Source organism: Hirundo rustica, chromosome 2 (assembly GCF_015227805.2).
Source record: "Hirundo rustica isolate bHirRus1 chromosome 2, bHirRus1.pri.v3, whole genome shotgun sequence".
Taxonomy (NCBI): Eukaryota; Metazoa; Chordata; class Aves; order Passeriformes; family Hirundinidae; genus Hirundo; species Hirundo rustica.
Genome location: NC_053451.1, coordinates 18,318,042 through 18,339,318, shown reverse-complemented (window position 1 = coordinate 18,339,318; position 21,277 = coordinate 18,318,042). Strand labels below are relative to the sequence as shown.

Below are 21,277 nucleotides of genomic sequence, written 5' to 3'. Positions count from 1 at the left end.
TTAAATGGCAAGTTTCATAGAGTGGTATCTATTTTTATATTCTAGGAGTCATTAAGTAGTTGCAGCAGGAAACAATAAAGCAAGTTGATGTAATGTGTCTGCCTCTGGGTGTCAGACACTTCTACCTTCTCAAAACAGGATATTGGAGCCTTTAAAATCCCCAGAGCAGTGCCAAGGAACTCTGAAGCACACAGAGCCTTAAAACTGTGTCAGATCCTGAAAGGGATACACCTGAAAACAAAAGGCCCATAGTACAGAGAGCCAACACCTTCTAACAGCAGGTATCAATGGACACATCAAGGGATGAGAAAAATTTATGAAAAAAAAAAAAAAATCTATTGTTACATTCAACCTGTCATTTCAATCTGATAACCAATTTAATGGAATTGAGGTATTCACTTCTCTCATTGAATGTACATGTAACAAGTAAAGTTCACTTCACGGGATTTAAGTATATTTCGTTTCCCTTCTATTCTCAGTCTTTGTTGTTTAGTCCATCTGTGTGTTTATGCTAATTTTCATCAGCTGCTTTCCCTTGTTCAAAGAGCAGGGCAGTTTGGTAAATACTCTCCATATATATATATATATAGACACACACACACGCTTCCTTTGCACAATTAATTACTGTCTCCAATAAATTATTGATTGTGGCTCTCAGACAGGATGATCTTTAACAGCCTATCAACTATTTCCAAGGCATTCGTAATGCTGCCACATTCAAATTTAGCTTTATTCTTTTGGGTCTTTATCCTCCATCTCCTTAAATAAGCAATCAAACAACCTAGGGGTTTTTTTAATGAGTTTTGGGGTAGTTTTCAAGTGAGTACTGAATCCTTACATGAAAAAGCCTGTTCAATATTGTTCCACCTTCATAACTTTAGAGAAACACCTACATAAACTATCATATACTAGTTAAATTCTTTACAAATAAATCAAGTTTCAACTAATTACAACATAGGAGGTGCTAGATTCTAGGTTTAGACTATCTGTATTTCCATTGTTCCTTAAAAAAATGTACAGCAAAGAGAAGCAGTGTAAAGCTTATTTTATTAACAGTTAAGCTTAGTATTCAAGTACCAGTTCAATGGAACAGGTAAAGAATGAGTAAACAAGAGGAAATATGGTGGAAAAAAAAAACCTAGAAGGGTAGAAGAATGAGCTCTTTCTAAGTTGAGACAGATGTATTCCAGCAGTAATTATAGCATTTGATAATCACTGCAGATGTACCTGGCTAAACAGTATCCTTAGGAAAAACAAGACTTTTGCTTACATCATACTTTTAAGAGTTTGCTGACTCAAAAAGTGTAGGAGGATCAACTCTAAAAATAGAAACTTTTTCTCCCTTTTTTGCTACTGCTAGCACCCAAAACATGGCATTGGCATGATCTTATCTTCCAAGACTTAAAAGATTTTTCCAAGAATGACCTCTTTAAATTATTTCAAAGTAATTTTAATGAAAGCAATTTTGCTATGTTGAATAAAACTTACCTTCCTTACCTGTGTGAGCTGCATTAAAGTTGCTGTGTAGAAGTCATATCTAGATTCATAACAGGTCCAAAACCCAATTTCAGTTGACTTCTAAGTTACTTCAGAACAGAAAACAATGAATTACGCAATCTCTCAGTACTGGTGTATCAAGAAATACTGCGAAATAATTACCTCAACAAATCCAAGAGAAAGATAGTTCAAAAAACATATTCCCTACAGTGCATCCATGTCTGTAAAAGGAAGAAAAAAGAGCCACGAGAGCATTTCTAAAAGACAGTATTTTGTTGCTGTCATGGAAAAAAACGTAATATCCAAATTAGGAAGGATGGAATGCGTGTGCAGAAGTTCTTATCGCAGAGAAAACCTCAGCAGAGCTGGCTTCTTGTCCTATTCAAGAACAATACTTAAGATAATAAGATTTTGGGTTTAAAAGCTAAAACAAAACCCTCCCTGGTGTGCCCAGAAATAAAGTAAAGCCAAAGGAAACCAATTTGTTATTTTTCTGAAGTTTAGGAAGCTAGCAAGGGGCAATGCTGATAAAACAGCAAGTGCCTGATCTGACACTTATTGCTAACACAATCCCCTTGCCAAGGCCACAGCAGCAAAAACTTGTGGGACTCTCATACCTCGTTCTCATGGATTTGCTCATGCAGGTATACAAACTCCTCCTGAGAATTCACACAGGTGAAATAAAAATGTTGAAGGCAGGTATTTGCTCAGAACAGTTTTTTATTTAGAACATATATTTTGTCAGGTAGAACTTCGTCAAAACACAGAACACAATTATCAAATCTACTAAAAAGTATAAAATTTTATTGAACAATCAACTTTAGAAAATTTTAATATTAACATTGCATAACAGACTTGGAAAATTTTAAACCTTAGAAAAATTTAACTCTTAACATTGCATAGCAGACTCAAGTCATAGCATATAGAGCAGTGATTTTGAGTCTGTACTGATACATCCAAAAAGTATGAACAGGCAGCAATTTAGGAAAATGAGCTTGCTCCTTATTATTAATACAGTAAGAATCAAAGCTCATTATATCAACTTTTGTAATCTACCTAGAAAATGTTAACATTAACATAGCAAATAGCACTGAATTTGAGTCTGTACTGATACTCTCAAAAAACATGAATAAACAGCAATTTAGGTAAATGAGTGTGTTCCTTATTATTAATACAGTAAGAATCAAAGCTTATTAGCAAATAAAAATAATACAGATCATTCTGTTATTACAAATAGTGTCAAATATAAAATTCCAACTTAGCCATAAACTGAGTAACAAGTGCCCTGTCAAAAGGGATGAACCCTTTCTCAAAGATTTGTCTTACAAGGAAGTATAAACCAGAACTATGTGCTTACATGTAACTGTAAGTGCTTGATTCTTGGAAGAAGAAAGAACACTGAATAAAACCCAACCTATATAAAACTGTTTTATGTGTAGCAGTCCATGAATGCTTCTTGGTGAGCTTTAGCCAGAGAGTCATCCAAGGGATTCCTACAATTGGTCTTTCCCTTCAGTGTAACTTAGTTTTCTGTATACCCTAAGGAGAAAAAAACCCAGAACCTCTGTTTTAGATTAAATTACACAAAACCACTATTTGCTGAAACTCCAGTGAACAGGATGAAATCGAAACAAATTGTCAAAGCAAGGTACCTGAACATCTGGACTGTGAACAGCAGCAGGGCTCCTTGTCTGCTTTCTGAGGGAAAGGCTTTTCATGCTGCATCATTTTAATGCCCCAGTAGTGCTAACTACATCAGTCTAAGTTATGTATATCTATTAAACTTTGAGATGCAATCTTGGAATGTATTCACAGCTAGTGAAAAGTTAGAGACACAAATGAGAACACCTCGCCTATTACTTAAGAAATCACATAAATTTTCTCTCATATTTTGAACTAGTTTGGTTTACATCTGACAATTAAGTAGAGCAGTAAAGCTGTAGGACAGCACTCACACAGAGCTGAAGAAAAGTTAGTTATGAATATCTCCTTTTCAGAAATCTCTTTCATAATAATCTTCTAGATGAAGGCAATCTGGTTCCAGATAGAAAGACAATACTCCTTTTCTTTTCACAACTATTCATTACAACATGCAGCATTTTGCCACATGGCTTAGGCATTAAACTTCTGAGGGATCCGAAGCCATTAAAAAGTTTCACTGCTGGGAACCACAGAAAGCTAAAAATAACACACCACAGGCTTCAGGAAGCTTTCCAGCTGACAGTCCATTTTGGCTACAAATCAGCAAACATGTCTTTGTGTAATTAAAAAAAACAAAGAAGTAGATTTTATTCCAGATGACTTGGAAGAAAACTCTGGAATCTTAATTTCTCTACTTACATGCATTAAAGAAAGAACCTTTTCCTTTAGAACAATAACTAATCTTACAGGAATGGCTATTTTGTATGGGGAAACAGGATAACATAGTGAGGGAAAAACAAAAGGAAATCCAAGAATTGAGGAGAACTTTGCTCAGCTAATACTCAACATCACAGAAAGGTCCTTGGAGACAAGTTGATGAGTATGCAATCTTCCATTATATCAAAAATAATCCAAATATAATCTTTATCAATATTGTAAGCATTTGTAATGTAAGGCTCTAAAATTCAATTCCATCTTTGCTCAAACTGGATTTTTTTTTCTTTACATCATTAAGCTTCTTGTGAAATTCTCCATACAACTAGTTCAAAAATGCTTTCCACCTTCTTTTGAACTTCTAATTCAAACGTTGTCAGAAAATGTTGGTATCAGCTGTATGATCATCTCAAGGATAGTGAAAGTATTTCTTGACTGAGTTTGGAAAGCCAGAATAACTTGCAGTGACAAATTACTCTTATGGCAAAAAAGCATGTTAAATATTTTGGTAAATAAAATTAGGAATTTTTTAGAGAGCTTTTAATGATTTTTAAATCCTTAGAATATCAAATGTTTGTAATTAAAAATCCAAGAGATCTGAAGCTTTATAATCCCCTAAAAATTACATATTTTCTAAGAAAAACAGATATATTAGGCCAGTATTCAGGGAACAGGAAAGTGTCCTGCTTCCAGAGATCTAAATACACCTTCAATAGTGAAATAGCAGAAGGAGAGGATCCCTGATGCATTCCAAGCAGAGCCACTACTTGTTTACACAGAGGCAAAATGCAGGTAATGATGTCCAACTGCAGAGGTCAACTTCTGCAAGTCCTTTTAAATGACAATATACTGCACTCCTCACTGAAGGGACTTAGCTTAAACATACAGCCACAACCAGAACAATTCCATAGCACATCTAAAATAATAATTGCCTCTGTAATGAACATCAGATAAGGACTAAAGTAGTACTCAGTTAGGTCATCTTACTGTCTTATGCTCAGCAGCTCTCCTTGCTGGAGTCTGGCTGGTTCTGACCACAGACACTTGCCTCTCAGTGGTTCAGCTCTGCAGGTGTGATTAGCTTGGGCTCTCCCACACTCATTTTCACTGTACAAGTATGCCTGCATATCTTTAATACAGGCATAGAGGAGTAACAATTAATTTTGAAATCTCTTTTTTAAAGAGGCCATTATTATTACCTTGGGTGATGGCTCCTCACATTTCTGGGAAGGCTGCAATTCTCCATTGCCCCAGGCCAACGAGAGCGTGCACCTGCAGTCCTAGATTCTGGTGATGAGAAACAGTGGATGAAAAAGGAAAGAACGAGTAGCATGAACATTACAGAATGTTGTTTAAGGATTAGCCTATTTAAACATTGGAAATAGTCCAATGGGCAAATTTCCTTAAGAAAATACTCTTGTGCAAATAATAACGTGTCCGAAACTAACCTTGCGGGGAAGTGCCAGGAATACAAAGAGAACTTTTATCTGAAGAATCATGAGATCCAGAACCCTGAAAATAAAGCAACATCCTATAACATTCACGAAAAAAATATACTATTTCACAGCTTGCCTCCGAAGAGATGACTGTGAACTTGGAAATAAGTGTCTGATTTAAATCAACAAGTTGAATGATTCCTGTGAAACCCTATAAAGATTAGTCAGTTTGATTTACCATGTCCATCTATAAAATCATGTCATCATTTCAGAAGGACAACACCATAACTGAGTCACTATTCGAGACCATTTTAACCAGTGATGTTGTCTCACTAAAATGGATTCAAATCTTTCATTTAGAATAATTTCAAATTTATTAAGTATAGAGAGCTTCCTCACATGATCCAGGAGACCTGATATCCCCAAGCTCCCAGAGCTGTAAGACATCCCTACTGACCAGAGAGCACCAGAACAGCTTGCAGCTCTAATCCATTCTTAAGCCCGTTTCCAAATATCAAAAGGTGCAGGGTTTTTTTTCCCCAAGGTCCTTAAATACCTGACAATGACAGCTGTGATCGACAAATAAGCTGGGGTTGCTACAGTTGTACGTGCTCAAAAAATCCATGTCAGCTGTCTGAGGATTACCCTTTTTACTGTGGGAAATCTCCTGACATTTCCTTGAAGAAATACAACGTTCTGGTGTAAGTCTCAGTCGCTTTACTGGTGAACAAGGAAGATAGTTTTCAGAATTTCCAGCTCTCTTAACTCTGAAAATTGAAGAATAAGTTCGGACGGGAGAATTAACAAGGGCATTTACAGTTTCAGGCATCTGTATTTCTTCATATTTCCTGAAATTTGAAACTGTCTGAAACCCAGGAAAATTTGGAACAGATCCCCTCCTGTTCCCTGGAACAGACAATTTCTCATAGAGCCTGTCAAATTTGCTATCACTCTGTTTAATGGACCTCCCAAAATCACTTAAATTACTCTTCACTAATCTTGCTTTCTCTTCAAGGTTCTGTGAGTTTAAAGGAGATCTTGTCAAAGACTTTTGGAATTTTTCAGAACACACTTTGTAGTAGAGTTCCTCAAATGCATCATTGTATTTATCAGGCATCTTTGAAGGACTCTGCTTCATAAAACAGGAGGAAAATGAGTCTTTGTGCTGGAAAGAAGTTTGTCTTTCAGGAATTATTTTTTCAGGATTTATGAACACAGTCTTTGATGATCTTGCAGGAGAACAATTTGTGATAGGTATAGAACTGTTATTATTGCCATGGGAACTGCAAGCGCACGAGCACAACTCTGAGGTACCAACGCAAAAGTCGGTTTTCTGAGTCTTCCTCTCTTTTACAAGATAAGGCACTCTTGAATCTGAACTGGCAGCAGATGTTACAAAACTGGGTTCCGAGAAACGTTCGTAAGCCGATTTTTCACTTTCTGTGCATTCTGAATTCTTTGGTGAGGCAGTAGTCTGCAATTCATCTTCAACTAGAAATGTCTCATCCATTCTATCCATAACATCAGGAAAAGCAGCATGTTTGCAAACTTGTTGGCCCTTTCTAGATGGCAAATGTTGTTCTAAATCTGAGTCAGAGTAGCCCATTCTGATTTCATTTGTATCAGTATAAGCATAAGGCAGCAGACCAGAAGAATTACTAATGAGGCCACTGTCTTCGCAGAATTCTCTGCTCTCATTTCCAAAAGCTGGATTCTGGTTGTCTTCACTTCTACAGCTGTATGTGCTGTGAAATGCTTTCTTTGGTTTACAGACTCTGGACTCTCCCATTTTGTCCACAGTGACACTGAGCTTTGGTCTTCTAGAATGTCGTTTCTTGGACCTTAAGTATCTAAAGATGTGCTTTAACACTTTTCTCTGAGAGCGCTTTGCCATGAGCTTTGTAAATGTCTCTAACATTGCTGGATACAAGTCTGCAAGAGTTGTATTGCTCCAGGAGCACCCCTCATCTGCAGGCTGGTATTCTCCATGGATACTATCACATGAAGTCATGCTCAGTCCTGAACAAGGTTGCTGCCTGGGTGAGGCCATTGCATTTGATGAAATGGGAACACCAGAATGTTGTAACTGTAGGTATTTGGATGAAGAACATTCATTTGACAACTCTAGCTTCTTTCTGCAAACAGGAGCTTGATTGCCTGTTCAAAAAAAACCAAAAAACAAACAAAAAAAAACACAAATCAAAAAACAAAAACAGAAGTCAGAAAAAAATCCAAACCTATTAAGGCACATCCAGTAATATATTGTATGACTTAAAAACAACTGCATATGATCCAGACAGCCTTACTGTAACAGCATATTTCATTAAGCTTTCATGCCAGGCTAAATGGATGATGACCAAGCAATCACTTAAGGAAAAAATTAACAGACCTCCTAACCATATGGAATTCACATCTTATAGAGGAAAGAAATTAAATGTATTGGAAAAAACCCCAACTATTCGCAGTAGCATAATATGCAGAGATTCATGGAAGAGAAAATCTTTTTTGTTGTTTGTGACTCCTGGTCGAAAGTAACAGCCTTATCCAATAGGTTTTGCTACTTCTTGTTTGTGTTCCTTGAAAGCTTTACACTTGGCTAGTACAAGCAATTTATAAACCATGATAAAAATAATGATTTTTGAAGTTGCTAAGCCTAAAATATTTACACCAAAACTCTTAGGCTTGCAGCAAGTCTGGAAAGCTTCTGAAGAAAGTTCACTTTAGCAAGTACCACTTTGACTACCAGTTACCAACAGACCCAAAGACAGTGTATTACATTCTTTAAATTAAAATAAGCAGAACTAAAAAATATTGCTCTCAAGGGAGCTAAATGCTGCTGAATTTTGTAACTATGCATATTTGTTCCTGAGGCTACGTAAGGAAAACTGGTTTTATGTACACAAGTTATTTATTTTCTGTTTTTCAAATGCATTTCAAACACATAAGCAAAATCAAATCTAACCTCCCTTTGAAATCCAGCCTCTTGAACTTTTCAGCTGGATAAACAATGCCTTTGTGTTCACAAGAAATGAATTATTTTTTAAAAATGAATTTTAATAAAACCACATTTTGCAACTAATATATTTGACCAAAAGCCAGAAGATTTAACTGTACCAAGCTGTTCTTGCACTGGTGAAATTAAACGACGATCTTTGGATGACCTTGGAGTTGAAATCTGAAAAACAAATAAAGAAAAAACCAGTCTAACATGCAAAAACATCAGCACGTTAAAGATAACATCAAAACCTTACTTGTGACTCCCTCTCCTGTTGTAGTGCATTAATTGGGTTTATATTGTATTTCATCGGATTTGTAATGTTTCTTCTGTGTATCACGTGGTCTGTCCATGCTCAGCAGTGCCCATCCCCCACACTGGAAAGTAACTCAACTCTGTTCCACTCCCACTTTACCCCAGATTGGGCAGTGGCTTGTCCCTGCCTCTGGGCCCTGCCCCCTGGTGAAAAAGCCCTGGCATGGGTGGGGTCAGTCACTATGGCACAGGTGAGCCACAGGGAAAGAGCTCCAGCCAGGCAGAGCAGGACTCCAGAATAAAGGTGTTATATCCCACCCAGTGAGAGAGGGCAGACTCTTTCCTTTTGCTATTGGCAGTCGTCTGGTCTCGTAAAGAAATACCACACTCTCCTCTTGCTGTTCTGGGTCATGTACAGTTAGGGTCTTTAGGACCTAGGCAGAGTTCTCACAAAATGGAAACATCTAGTCTAAGACTTCAGCAACAAGTTGTAGGAGTTACTTGTCTAATCTTGGAAAGCTATTTGACATTCTTTCAACTTTTATATTATATATCATGTATTAATCCCTTCTCCAAATATAACAATTTATCCATGGATATACATACACACACCCCCCGAATAACCCAGACATCTCTAGCAATTCCAACAGAAAAGGGGAGCTGTACCCTGTATCATAACATTTCACCTCTGATCTTTCTCACCATCCAAATCAAAACAAAGATAATTCTTTTTTTTCCTCTACGAGGCTCAGATTTAGGCGTTTTGGCAAACTTACTGCTCAAAGATCAACCTGCACATCAAGGTTCAAAGGACAAAGTATAAAAGTAAAACAAAAAAGAAAATAAATTTGTAAATCGCGTGCTCTATTTCTTATATATCATTACTGTCAAAACTCCAAGATTCTGTAATACTTACACAGACATCAAGCAGAAGAACAATAGGAGAAGCACAGAGAAGTTGTGTTAGAATTCATTGTGCTACCCAGTTAAAGAGCTCTTATTTTATTCTAAGTCGCTAATGGCTTAGAATAGGAGAAATATCTTACCGTTATCCATTTGGGAATTTTTCTCTCATCATCTTGTACTATCACATCCACTCGGACCCTTTTTTTCTCTAGGACTTCTCCATTATCGGCATTCTGATTCTTAGAGGAAAATAAAATTAAATAAACACAGAAATTATTGGCACAGACAACTCCAAACAGATTACTCAGATTTACTGCAAACTAGTATTCTTCAGATGAGGATATGCAACCAGCATCAACTTATTTTTAATGTAGACAATTCATCCAAAATCTCCCTCAAAAAACAAAAAAAACCCCACAAAACTCAAGAAAGATAAATAAAAAATTGACTAATTAACTAGTATTTTCAGGGAAAAGCACACACTACCTTGTGGCAGTGCATTAATTGGGTTTATATTGTATTTCACTTTTAGATTGGGTGTTGTAAGGTTTCTTCTCTTCTCTGGAACCTGTATCACGTGGTTTGTCCCTGCTCGGCTGTGCCCATCCGCCCACACTGGAATGTAACCCAACTCTGTTCCACTCCCACCTTGTCCTGGATTGGGCAGTAGCTTGTCCCTGCCTCTAGGCCCTTCCCCCTGGATAAAAGCCCTGGGAGGAAGCGGGGGCAGTCTCTGCATCGGGACAGGGAAGGAGCTGGAGGGGCAAGACTTAAATAAAGCCCTGATCCTCCCCCAGGCAAAAAGCAGACTCTGCCTTTTGCCATCGACGGTCGCCTGTTCTCTCTAAAGAACCACAACAGCTGCGCCCAAGTGTGAGGCTTGAAGCCACAAGGGGCTCCCAGAAAGCTGGAAGAACCACGCATGGAGCACGTGGCCAAGGAACCTCACGCAGGCACGTGAGTCCCGAAACATGGCCCATCCACGCAGAGAGACAGACCCGTCAGGCTTGGTGATCGCTCTGGAGTCTCCGAAACACAGGACTCCATAGAGTGAGGCTGTGGTTTTCCTTTGGACTTAAAAAACCCATCGGAGTGCTGCGAAGAAGCCCCCCGAACGGCAGGCTGCTCCCAGAGAAGGTGACCACGAGCTCGTGGACAGCCGATCCTGGGAACCGAGACTGGAAGCTTTTTCTGCACCAAAAGGGTCAGTCTCAGGCAAAAGGAGTGTTCGGGAAAGAAAGGGAAGATTCGATTGAATGCTGGATTTTTGGTGAGTATTCTTAGGAAAAATCTTTCAGAGGCGTTTGTTCCTCAGGGAAGGGTTTTTTCCTTTCAGGGAAGGTTTTTGCTTTCAGAATAAACCTTCAGGGTGCTTTAATAGCACGTTTCTTTCCGCAGCCTGGGCGGGGGTGGAAAAGGAAACCGTTTCTCCTTTCGGCTTTTTTTCTCTCCAGCAAGGGTTTTTTAACTTTTGGTTTCCCAGTCACAGTTAAAGGGGACACAGAAACTTAAAATTTGAGCCAAAAATGGGTGCTAGGCTGTCTGTGTCTCAAAAAAGAGTCTATTACCAAATTTTAAGTGCCTTGGATGACAGGGGTACCCATTGTTCAAAGAAACAGCTGAAAAAATTAATTTAGTGGTTGAGTTTCCACGGGTATCATTAGAGCAAATAAGCTTCCCGGAAAAAAAATTAGTTGAATCAGGCTCCCCTAAGGAACGAAACTGCAAATTTTGCTTTTTGGAGCTTAAAAATTCAGTTAGTATTGCAAAAGCAAAATGAAAAGAAGAAAACACCAGTTCTTTGTGGATTTTCCCCTGTTTCCTCAGTTTCTCCCTATCCTGACCCCCGAATCCCTTCCCTAGCTCGGATATTCCTCAAGAAACCCCTAAACCTTCCCCAAACCTCCCTTCTTCCCCAGTTTGTACTTTTGCAGACAGCTTGGGTGCTCAAAACCCCCATCATCTTAGTGATTCCCAAGCTGGTCTCAGTTTTGGGGGGGATCACAAGATGGCAGAGACTCCTTTGTCCAGCCACGAGGATCCTTTTTGTCTGTCCCTCCTTCCCACAATCCCTTTGGTAACCCGAGCAACCCCTTCCTCTCCCCAGACCGCCGCTTCCCTTCGGTGCCGCCCCTGGCACCGCCCTCTCCTCTGACTCTGCCCCTACCCTCAAACCTCCGCCCTCCGACTCCTCCCCATATGACTCAAGCCTCCAGCCCCTCCCTGCCCCTGGTTCCCACGGGTTCCCCGCCCACAGTCCCGCTTCCCACGCCCTGGGGATGGTGGGGGGAGCCAGGAACCCGTAAGCAGGAAGCGATCCCGGCTTTTCTGCTACGCCGGTCACATATTGACAGTCAAAAAGGGCGGGTGTTGTCCATGGTGATTGAGACCCCTTCCCCCAGGAAACAATTCAGGATTTATGCAGAGCTCAAGATCGATTTTGGATATGAAAGTGAATACTTTTGCAACCTTTTAAAAGCAAATTTAGCAGGGAATCCTATAGTTCCCTTTAACCTCCAAACAGATTTACTTCTGGAGCTTTGGCAAAATCCTGAAACAGCTGATAATAATAATTTGCCAGTTTGATTAGAACATCTATGTGGTGATAATGAATGGGTCTCAGCCCTCAAGCAGGCTCAGGAAATTCCTTTGCTTCCATCAGAACCTTTTGTGGCATTTGTGGAATGATTAAACCAAGCTATCGAGTTAGAGGTTAAGGAAGAAGGAGCCCGGGAACAAGTCCTGGAGGAAATGGCTCTGGCTGATGCAGACGAACAGCGCAAGGCAGCTATCCTCAGCCTGCCCATGGAACCGACTCCAACCTTAGATGACATGCTCCAGGTGTGTGCCAGGAAGGTTCCCTTCATGACAGCTCACCAAAACCACAGTTCCAGAGTCAAGCCACTGCAAAGAGCCGCTGCTGCAGACACGGTGCCTCCTGTGCTTGTGCCACGGCCACTGCCCAAGAGAAGAACACTGTGTCTCCTGTGCGATCAGGCTGGACACTGGGCATCTCAATGCCCTTTAAAGAGACAATTTCTGGACTTTTGGGATGATGGGGGTGGGGGTGTCTTGGGGGCCCAAAGAGAACCTTTCAAAAAACTAAAAGGTGAGCACCAGCTTGCCCAGCATGCCAACACAAACGGGGCAAGTCCAAGGAGGGGGGAGAAAAAAACTAAAGAATGCAAATGTTAAATTAACCAATCCTACTTTAACCAGTTCTGCCTTTTAACAGAAGTCACCGGATGTAACAATAAAGGATCCAGCAACCCGGGAAACAAAAAGTCCTCATGATCAAGTCACCTGGGGTCGTGGGTACAACTATGTATCCACTACCCCCAGTCTCAAGTGGGTGCCAGCCGAGTGGGTGAAACCTTTTATCCCTGAAAGTGCAAAGCCACCTGCAGAAGCCCCACAAGTGGCCAGTGCTGCCTGGAGGAGGAGAAAGCGCCAAACCCTCTCCTTCTAATTATCCTTTTCCCTTAACAGTGTTTTTCTGGACAGTTTGTTTGCACTAAAAGTAATTTTTTTCTTTTTCAGCTTTAAAGGTACTCAAAATCCAAACTCTGAGCATCTCCCACGGACTGAGCCTTCCTTCTTCTCAATTTAATGAGAAAGAGGGAGATATTGCAGTGCATTAATTGGGTTTATATGGTATTTCATTTTTATATTGGGTATTGTAATGTTTCTTCTGTTCCCCGGAAAATGTAACACATGGTTTGTCCCTGCTCGACCCCGCCCAACCTCCCACACTGGAATGTAACCCAACTCTGTTCCACTCCCACCTTATCCATGATTGGGTAGCGGCTTGTCCCTGCCTCTCGGGTCTGCCCCCTGGATAAAAGCCCTGGGAGAAAGGGGGGGGTGTGGACTCTTTGGATCAGGACAGGGACAAGGAAGGAGCTACTGGGCTCTGGAATAAATAAAGCCATAAAAAACACCGGACAAAGAGCAGACTCTTGCCTTTTGCCATCAACAGTCGCCTGTTCTCTCAAAAGAACCACTACAATGCCTTAAAGATCCACTGATAAAAGCAAACAATCCAATAAACCACCCAAATAAAGAAAAAACAGGAAAATAGTTACAAAGCTGTGATAATTACAGCTACAAACCTTTACATGTATTCTTAACTGCCTGTGAGGACTCATATACAAATTAGGGTCTACTCTGCAATGACCCACTATGTAAAACCTAAGACAATTCTGTAAGAAAAGGCAAGTCATTAGGTAAACTGTCACTTTCTTAAGCAGGATGTATTAGCTCTTGTCAGAGAGAGGACACTAGCACTACGCTAAACGGGTAAGGGAAGTAAATCCCACCTCTGGTAATTGTATTTGAGCAAGCAGAACACAGGATTGAAATGGCTGCACACACAGTGTGTTCTATTTCTCTTTGACAAGGTAAATGCTCTGGGTAGTCCTGGCCATAGCCTAGTTTGGGAATCAACAGCAGAAGATCCCAGTCTGCCTTTGTTATATCAGCCATTACTTCACATTTACCATTTGCTTTAAGTCATGTTACCTATGTGTGCCAGACTCTCAGGTGAGTGACCATAACTTTTAGAAGTGATTGCACCTTATGGTCCACCTGGTTACTCTTTGTCCTCACCCATGAAAGCCTTTCTCAGGGTTGCCTGTTGATGCAGTGCATTGTACTGCTTTCTCTGGCCTGCTGGTATGACCAAGACAATAATGATATCCCCAGCCACTGGTCTTTGTGACACTGTTTGTTGAACCCCTCACTTACTAAAAATGTGCATTAAGATGCAGACTACATCATGTCTTCTGCTGACTGTATCAACTCATCAGGAATGTGTAAACTCCTTAAATAGGTAATAGTTTCCGTTGAACACAAAATCATTACATTAGGCACCCAAATTTTTACCTGGAGCCGAATGTCTTCAAGTTTTCTTCTTACTGAGCCCATATCACCTCTCTCTTCACCTGCAATTTGAAGGTAAATATTAAATAAAATCTAGTTGAATTCCAAACAAATGTTTTTAAACACACACTGGGCAAGTGCTTGACTACACTGTTTTCATTCTGGAAAATACTTTTCCACACTATAAATTTTAGCTGTACTGCATTTCCATTTCAATTCCAATTGAAAAGCAGGGTTTGAGAGTTCATAAATGACTTGAGTGGAGCAAAGAAGAGTAAAGAAAACTGCTTTGCAATTGGCTCTTTAAGAGTGATATTAAACATTGCAGAGAGGAAATTATTTTTAAAGCTCTTTTTCTGGCTCTCTAAGATTTGAAATTCATTAATTCATAATTCCTGCTACATTCCTAAAAAACCCAACAAAGACAGCAAGGACTTTCCATCACACTTTCTCATAGCAGCTGCCTATTGTCAGGACCACCTTACAACTCACCAAGTGAGAAATAAGGCACACTTGAGAGTATGAAAACAAAATCCAAATCTTTTAACTCAGTTCTTAGGTATTCTATGGGTATTTTTGTGAATGAATTGCAACAATATACTTTTCTTTTCTGGACCTTCCAATTCATTATTGGCTACAATCAGACACCCACGAGCACAGAAGATGTGACTGCATTTTAAACCATCATTTCTGAATTCCCCTGGACTCACCAAAGGGAAGGAAAAAGGAGAGGAGAATAACCCTGGAAGCCACAAGTAAAAAAATCCTGGTTATGACACCTATGGCATCACTGCCTTGTCAGACTATTCTGAAATTGCTATTACTCTTTCTGCCATACAATCATCTTCCTCCAGTAGCACCTGTCAGATTGCTTCAGAAACGTTTATCAATATGAACAGACTCAACTGCTACAAAAATGGGTAGTTCTTGAGATAAAGGGAACAACTCCTGTGTCCAGGAATGGTTGCCTCCATCACACCAATTATAAATTATTAGAAAACAGCTTGTATCAAAGAAGCAGATGATTTGGATACAGGTGGAAGGAATATTCTCCTAAATGTGAAGCCTCAATAAACTAATGCAAGTATATCTTCAATATACCCGCAATCCAGTGTCCAAATCACCAAAACTCCAGATTTTTTAGCAGAGGGCCATGGCACACAATGGAAAAATAAAAGTATTTTCCCCAGGGAATCTAAAAGTGTCTTTAAAAGCCAAACGGGAAATTCAATAACACTTTTGCGCCCCAAAGGCAGAACAGAATGGGGAAAGACTAGAAACTTTTACCATTAAGGACAGACTAATACTTGCAGGTCCAGGTAAGAGCTGTTCCACTTGACTTTTTACCTGCTGCAGACAGTCTTGGCATACTCCCAACACAAGTCTGTTTTATAATAATACAATACACATGCATGCATTTTATACACAAATAGAGTACAACCCCTGGAAGAAACCCTGGAATCACTGATAAGTGTGAAGTACTCTGTATGAATATTAAAAATGGAAAACACCTGCCAAACCAAAAATTTTAGCTAAACCAGCTAAAGATAGATTTTTTCCTTAAGCTCGTATGCCCTATTCGTGCATATATGAAAAAACCCACCCTTCATATATGAAAAAAACCACCAAAAGTGATCCAAGGAAAAAAGCCCTGAAAACATCCACCAGAACAAACAAAAGAACCAAAGAACCACACATCCCAAACACCACAGTGAACTCCATTTTTTATGGGAGGAATCCAGTCCCATATCCCATAGAATCTCATTTCTAAATCTTACAGTATTTGGAGACCGCTGGAACTCACGGAGGTTTATACAAATGCTCTCCAGTCTCTTCGTAGACCATTCATAAGAGGATATCATTTATTCTATGCTGCTATGAAAATACCAGGGTCTGAAGCACTTCACTCATTCATCCCACAAGTGCAAAAGACAAAGGACACTTACAGAAGCCAAGCTACAGATGCTGCTGAAATGTTTTCCTGATGTTTCATTGAGCAGGATGAGGATAAAAAAAGTCATGCTTTTTAAACTGGCAGAAATTATTTTCTCATTCAAACACTTACTTGAAATTATCCTCTCAAATGATACTGGGAAATATTTCCCTTAACAGAGAAGTAACTGTCAGCCTTAGAGGCAGCTATGCACATGAACAAGCTAATTTAATACCACAATACTGAAACCCCAATCTAACCATACTTTACTGCAACTGCTCTCTTAGCCATTAACTGCTGGCTACTGCCTAGCATAGCTTAATTTATGAAAAACAGTACAAGTTTTTATTTGCTCAGGAATCAAAAAAGCTGAATAATACCAGTTTAAAATATTTGAAAAAACCCCCAACAAAACGACAAAAAACCAAAAACACACAGAAAAAAAGATCCAAAAACTGCAGCCACTAATTAACACAATCAAATAATTATTGGGGAATATAAGGTCAAAACTTCCCCAAAAAAACTTCCTAAGTCTGATGGAAAAACAATTATAAACACTACAGAAGAACTGTTGCAACTGACTGCAAACCACTGTTCACCACTCCCCTAATACTGAATCTATCTCTTTTAACTACTAAGAAAACTTCTACTGACACCTAGGCCAAGGTTTTTATTTCACTGTTCCTTTCTTCACTAAGAAGGGACAGCTGAACATATTCCACACTGACTTTCCCATGGATCAGGGAATCATGACCGAAATTTCCAAGAGGAATATGAATATTGATGCCATCGAACTATCTGTACCTCAGATCCTTGCTGTTCCTATTCTCTACCTGCTGAAAAGCTACAGAACATGCATAAAATCTCATTTTACTGTATTGGAAAGTGATGAAAAAGTGATTTGCAATTTTCTCAAAAATTTTAAAAAAAGGGTAGATAAGTAGTAAATTTAAAAACCCACCTGAATCAGATGAATCCACACCAGTGTTCTCAGAAGATTCCTTAAATGCACATGAAAGGAATTTTAATACCAGGTCACTTAAGCTCTAGTAACTGCCCCATTAATTTTTCTGCTTTCACTACTTGCTACATTTTTTTGGGGGGGGGTTGGTGGTGAAACAAACACAGTTCTATTCCACAAACTCCGTCCAAATCCCACCATCTTTATAAAAAAATCCATACACAAACTTTCTTTGAGTCAAAAGATGCTATTCAAGACTACACAGATATTACAAATAATAATTAAAAATATTAGACCCAATGTTAGCTGAACTAAAAAGGCACTTGATGCCTATATGCAACTGCTCTCACTCCCCTTTCAAAAACACCAAACAATTCAGCTGACATCCAAGACTGATATCCTGGTGCAGAAACACCTGCTCATAAATAATTTGTTAGCTTTTGACTACATAAATACACTTTCCCAGGCATACCATCATAGGATGGTTGGGGTTGGAAGGGACCTTGAAGACCACCTAGTACCAGCCCCTCTGGGATGGCCAGATTGCTCAAAGCCTCCTCCAGCCTGGCTGGGGACACTCCATAAGAACAGATGCAATGTGGCGCCCATACCTGATGTCCTGTGGAGTCTTCATCTTCAGAATCACTGCTGTGTTCCTCTGATATTTCATAGCACAAATGGGATGGGGGGGAAAAAAGTTCTATTACTTTTTTAGCCTCTCTTGTTATTTTTGTTTCAAATTTCTTTTATTCTTCCCTGTATGTCCTCTCCCCAGATGCTCTAGCAATTGGTTTCTTTTTCTGACTCACCCTGGCCTACTACAAAACACAAACCAAAGTACTCCAGCACACTTCTCATCACTGTTGAATGGTGCAGAAAACCTGGTTTGTGCCTGTTTTGTGTGCTTTATGTTCAAGGCACCTGTGCATATCCTCTAGCACGGTGTGTGCTATATTTACAGCACAGTGTGATACCCTGCATTGGCTCAAGCAGCTTTCAAAATTGTCTCTTCAGCATTTGATTATTCCAAAATAAGTCTATTACTCTGAGCTTCTTTGCATGAAATTGAACAAATTCTACTTCAACTTTTAGCCCAAATCTGGCAGACACCTTTGTCAGTGGTCAACCCGACCTGGTATCATCTCAGAGTTAACCAACGGTATGCTCTCCTCCGCTATTTGCTTAAATCAAGTGTAAACCAATAAAGTGCACAGGACAAATGCTGTAAAAAAATCCCCCTTGTTTCCCTCAAGTTTGGACACAGACCACTGATAATCATTATTAAGCACCAATTAGTCCAACCAATGGCTATAAACCCTCTCTCTCATAAAAACTTCATCAAGCATGTAACTAAAGGGTCTGGCTTAAGGCTGTAACCTTCTCTGGAAATTAACCTTCATTATTTTGCAAAACACTACTGTAACGCTTCCTAAACAATGCATTTTTTTAGAACCTGAAGAGCGCATTTTCCAAGCATATCTGGATTGGGAACACAGGAAATCAGAAGCACACAGTACTGTCCACTTGAAATCCCTTACTGAGCAAGGTCCACGAAACACCACAGAGGAAGTCTTCTTTCAAAAAAATATCTCAGGGAAAGAAACCATTTCAAGTGGCAAATATATGACAAAAATATCACTTCTCTTGGAGGCTGAAATGGAACATACCTGGTCCTCCCTTCCTGAGAGCTGCCTTGCCGAAAAAAATAAAGCCCAGCAGTCAAGGGATTGTCATTTTAATCAGTAAAACTTGATGATGGTGCTGGACATTCTATCCAAATATAGTAAAACTCAACTCTAGCAAAACTCAGAAGTCTGAGTTGGAAAAAACAACAGTATTTATATTCCAAGGGGAGGGCTTCATTGATAGGTATTTGGTTTAATGTTCAATGTTCACACTTAAGAGCACAAAGCTTTATGTACCTTAATTGAAAACTCTTAGGTCAACTTAAGGGTAAACGAGTAAGTAAAATTTGTACCTTAGTTTTAATAACCCATAGTCAAAAATATCTTCATTTGGTTAAGTATTTTAGGTGTATAGATATTTTTTTTGCTTGTTTTTTGTTTGGGTTTTTTTTTTTTTTTTTTAAGGCTAACAGCAACCACAACCAGACAGTTCAAATGTTTACTCATGTGTTTCAAAGAACAAAAGTCAGAGCAAGATATGGTTTTCTGAAGCTGAATAAATTCAATGAGATTCTATTTTTTAGGGAATATGTAGATAAACATGTATAAATACAAATCAATGCCGGCTTGTTTTCTTAAAAGGAAAGCTGATCACTCAACTTTCGCATTTAGGTAGACAATTTCTCCCCTAGGACAACTTAAAATAAAATTAAATAATACTTCTCTCAAGTTACATTAGAAGTTGTGCAAAAATACATATTACCCATTTTTTCTGCTACCCTGTCATCTGTAATGCCGTACACTAAATTTAAAATTAATAAGATCAAGACTTTGTAGCATTAAACAACTCCAGGTAAATGACTTTTTTTAAGAGCATCTAAGATGAGTAAAATATTTCTTCTAAAAGACTTCACATATCGTATCTTTGAAAAAATATTTACTTTCTTTCCAAGCTTTACCACAGACTGTAGCCAAAACTTGTACAGCTTGGCCCCATCAACTAAATGGAGCAAGAGGGAAAGGTCTCAACCATCTGAAACTTTTCACACCTGACCCTTATTTCGCAGCTCTACTTTGAAATTTCTTAGGCTGATTCAAAGCCTGTTCCTGACCACTGTATGGACAGGGTTTTTGGTAGTGTTGTGGAGGAAGAGAGGTGCTAGGCAGAGCTTTGTCCTCTGGTGTTCTAAATCAAAGTTTCCCAGATGAATGTCATATAATAACACCAAAAAGTCCCCACTTCAAGACCTTCAGGGAACAGAGCCCAACATACCTTCACAGTACTACACTGGAAAAAATCCCCTCCATCATTTACCCAGGCAGAAATATATATTTTAGTGGAACATACAGCTCCTTTTCAGGTGTCACACACCCCCCTAAGTTGAATCATTTTACCCTTTGGTGTCCAGACTTGTTTTGATATCTAATGAAGTAACTGTATGCTACCTTTTTGTGGAGACAACCTGATTCATTGAGAACACTGAATAATCTACTACATTTTTGATAGCCCATTATGCAACTTCATGAGATTCTTTTAGTACATATTTTTTAGTATGCCCACTTACTGAGTAATATTCAAAAAACTACATTCATGTAGTGGAGAAATGAATGTTAAGTCAGTGTTGGAGTTTTCAAGATTCAAACATTATCTGACAAAACAAACAAATACAACAAAAAAACCCTCTCTGATTAATTAAAATGGGGTGCTAATTTATACCAAAACTCAGGCTTGCAGCAAGTCTGGAAAGCTTCTGAAGGAAGTTCACTAGCAGGTACCACTTTGACTACCAGTTACCAACAGACCCAAAGACAGTGTATTACATTCTTTAAATTAAAATAAGCAGAACTAAAAAATATTGCTCTCAAGGGAGCTAAATGCTGCTGAATTTTGTAACTATGCATATTTGTTCCTGAGGCTACGTAAGGAAAACTGGTTTTATGTACACAAGTTATTTATTTTCTGTTTTTCAAATGCATTTCAAACACATAAGCAAAATCAAGTCTAACCTCCCTTTGAAATGCAGCCTTCTTGAACTTTTGAGCTGGATAAATAATGTCTTTGTGTTCACAAGAAATGAATTTTTTTTTTAAAATGAATTTTAATAAAACCACATTTTGCAACTAATATATTTGACCAAAAGCCAGAAGATTTAACTGTACCAAGCTGTTCTTGCACTGCTGAAGTTAAACGACGATCTTTGGATGACCTTGGAGCTGAAATCTGAAAAACAAATAAAGAAAAAACTAATCTAACGTGCTGAGGTTTTTGCATGTTAAAGACAACATCAAAACCTTACTTGTGACTCCCTCTCCTCTTCTGGGTCATGTACAGTTAGGGTCTTTAGGGGCTAGGCAGAGTTCTCACAAAATGGAAACATCTAGTCTAAGACTTCAGCAACAAGTTGTAGGAGTTACTTGTCTAATCTTGGAAAG

General features: G+C 39.0%; 1 protein-coding gene across 3 annotated transcripts in view; it reads right to left on the bottom strand.

Annotated features, from left to right (window-relative positions):
• Positions 1-2,341: 2,341 nt before the first annotated feature.
• Positions 2,342-21,277, bottom strand: part of LOC120748901 (uncharacterized) — a 32,037-nt gene continuing 13,101 nt past the window's right edge. Inside the window, exons 10-19 of one of the 3 annotated variants that reach the window (XM_040055841.2) lie at positions 21,005-21,065; positions 17,831-17,877; positions 17,220-17,259; positions 14,329-14,387; positions 9,585-9,683; positions 8,403-8,463; positions 5,845-7,445; positions 5,301-5,364; positions 5,052-5,139; positions 2,342-3,036 (exon numbers count right to left, since the gene is read on the bottom strand). In XM_040055841.2, the coding sequence (XP_039911775.1) occupies positions 2,991-3,036; positions 5,052-5,139; positions 5,301-5,364; positions 5,845-7,445; positions 8,403-8,463; positions 9,585-9,683; positions 14,329-14,387; positions 17,220-17,259; positions 17,831-17,877; positions 21,005-21,065 (2,166 nt within the window). In that variant the 3' untranslated portion in view covers positions 2,342-2,990. The remainder of the gene's footprint in view (positions 3,037-5,051; positions 5,140-5,300; positions 5,365-5,844; positions 7,446-8,402; positions 8,464-9,584; positions 9,684-14,328; positions 14,388-17,219; positions 17,260-17,830; positions 17,878-21,004; positions 21,066-21,277) is intronic. The other 2 variants (XM_040055842.1, XM_040055843.1) reach the window with 2 other exon arrangements.